This window comes from Mandrillus leucophaeus, unplaced genomic scaffold (assembly GCF_000951045.1).
Source record: "Mandrillus leucophaeus isolate KB7577 unplaced genomic scaffold, Mleu.le_1.0 Scaffold564, whole genome shotgun sequence".
Lineage (NCBI taxonomy): Eukaryota > Metazoa > Chordata > Mammalia > Primates > Cercopithecidae > Mandrillus > Mandrillus leucophaeus.
The window spans coordinates 762,371-764,523 of NW_012106075.1; the positions used below are offsets into that span (position 1 = coordinate 762,371).

The 2,153-nt window shown below is 43.0% G+C and overlaps 1 protein-coding gene across 2 annotated transcripts in view; it reads right to left on the reverse strand.

Moving 5' to 3' along the window:
- Positions 1-2,153, reverse strand: part of ULK2 (unc-51 like autophagy activating kinase 2) — a 123,570-nt gene that overhangs the window by 96,823 nt on the left and 24,594 nt on the right. For both annotated transcript variants that reach the window (XM_011998258.1, XM_011998259.1), the window contains exon 5: positions 532-705. In XM_011998258.1, the coding sequence (XP_011853648.1) occupies positions 532-705 (174 nt within the window). The remainder of the gene's footprint in view (positions 1-531; positions 706-2,153) is intronic.

Sequence of the window (2,153 nt, forward strand, 5' to 3'; positions counted from 1 at the left end):
TGAGAGACACAGGTATTCATATTTAGAGCTCCTGATGAGGGCCTGTCAGCATTGCCTGAGACTTAGCAGACACTGTCAATAATGTAAAGGATTCACCTAAGAGAACTTCACGATGTCAATAAAAATATCAAAATTGCATCAATAAAATCCATCATTTAGCCAGGTGCGGTGGCTCACACCTGTAATCCCAGCACTTTCAGAGGCTGAGGCGGGCAGATCACCTGAGGTTAGGAGTTCAAGACCAGCCTGGCCAACACGGTGAAACCCTGTCTCTACTAAAAATACAAAATTCAGCTAGGCGTAGTGGTGCATGCCTGTAATCCCAGTTACTCAGGAGGCTGAGGCAGGAGAATCACTCAAACCCAGGAGGCGTAGGTTGCAGTGAGCCGAGATCGTCCCACTACACTCCAGTCTGGGCAACAGAGCAAGACTCCATCGCAAAAAAAAAAAAATCATCATTCAACAAAGCTAAAGTTGTCTAAAAATAGTTTCAAAAATGTCCTTTCCATAACACAATACACGGCCATTTACCTATTTTGATGCGAATACCACTGACACTTGATTTTCTGCGATTAGCATAGGACAGCAAGATGTTCTGTGGTTTGAGATCTCTGTGGATGATTCCTTTGCTGTGCAGGATTCGCATGGCAGCAGCAATCTGATGCAGAAACACTCTGATGGTGTCTTCACTGAGAGTTCCTTTTGCTGGTACAAAAGGAGTCACGTAAATATTTAAGCACAAAAAATCAAATACTATCTGCATATTCCATCAACAGGATTGGGTTGTGAAGGACAGCATGAAGGGAATAAGGAATTTGGATTCACATTTATTCATTTTTAACTTTAATAATTGACGTTTATGAAGAGATACAAGATTTCTCAAAACTTGTAGTCAACCTGTTGTAAAGAGAACTGATGGGCACTTTCATCTTGTTTCACCTGTGTGTTTTGCTTTTCCCTTCATGTTTTTACTGCTGATGGTGCCCACATGACTCTGAATACCATAGGTACTCAATAAATACGAATGTCCTTTACAAGCCAAAAGCTAAGTTCCCCTTCATATTAGTCAAATATCTGGAATAAGTGTCCACATTTAATTCCAACCATTATGTGAGCGCAAGTTACAAACAAGCAAAATCTTTGACCAGAGGGACCTAGATACTACTGCTACCTGTACCTGTGAGGCATCTGTGTTACTGCATCTACTCTGTCCTTTTATCTCCCATATTCCCCATTCCACTAGAATCTCTTTCATAACTAAAGATACCTAAGAATAAATGTTTTAACCTATTTCACCACTATAAAGAGGTGATATGAACATTATTTGAAAGTAGTGAGTCATTATTCAGTAAATTTTTTTTTTTTTGAGACAGAGTTTCACTCTGCCCCCAGGCTGGAGTGCAGTGGCACAATCTCGGCTTACTGCAAGCTCCGCCTCCTGGGTTCAAGAGATTCTCCTGCTTCAGCCTCCCGAGTAGCTGGGACTACAGGCATGTTTCACCATGTCCAACTAATTTTTCTATTTTTGTAGAGACGGGGTTTTGCCATGTTGGCCAGGCTGGTCTTGAACTCCTGACCTAAGTGATCCATTCGCCTCGGCCACCCACAGTGCTGGGATTACAGTGAGAAACATTGTGACCAGCCTATTCAGTAAATTCTACAGTATTTCTGTGTATGCCTGAGCATGTTGTGGTTAACAGCTTGATTTGGAGTCTGGCTGCCTTTGTTCAACTCCCAGGTCTTCCACTGAATGTGTTACCCTAAAAGCCGATCCCTCTGTGCCCACCTTCCTCATGTATAAAAGTTGATGAGACTACATAAGGTTGACATGATGATTAAATAAAACCCATTTAATAATGAAGACTTCTGCTCGTTTCAGCAGCACATATAATAAAACTGGTACAGAGAAGATTAGCAAAAAAAATTTACATTAAAAAGAAGCCAGGTGCGGTGGCTCACACCTGTAATCCCAGCACTTTGGGAGGCCGAGGCAGGCGGATCACGAGGTCAGGAGATTGAGACCACCCCGGCTAATGCGGTGAAACCCCGTCTCTACTAAAAATACAAAAATATTAGCCGGGCTTGGTGGCAGGCGCCTGTAGTCCCAGCTTCTCGGGAGGCTGAGGCAGGAGAATGGCATGAACCCGGGAGGC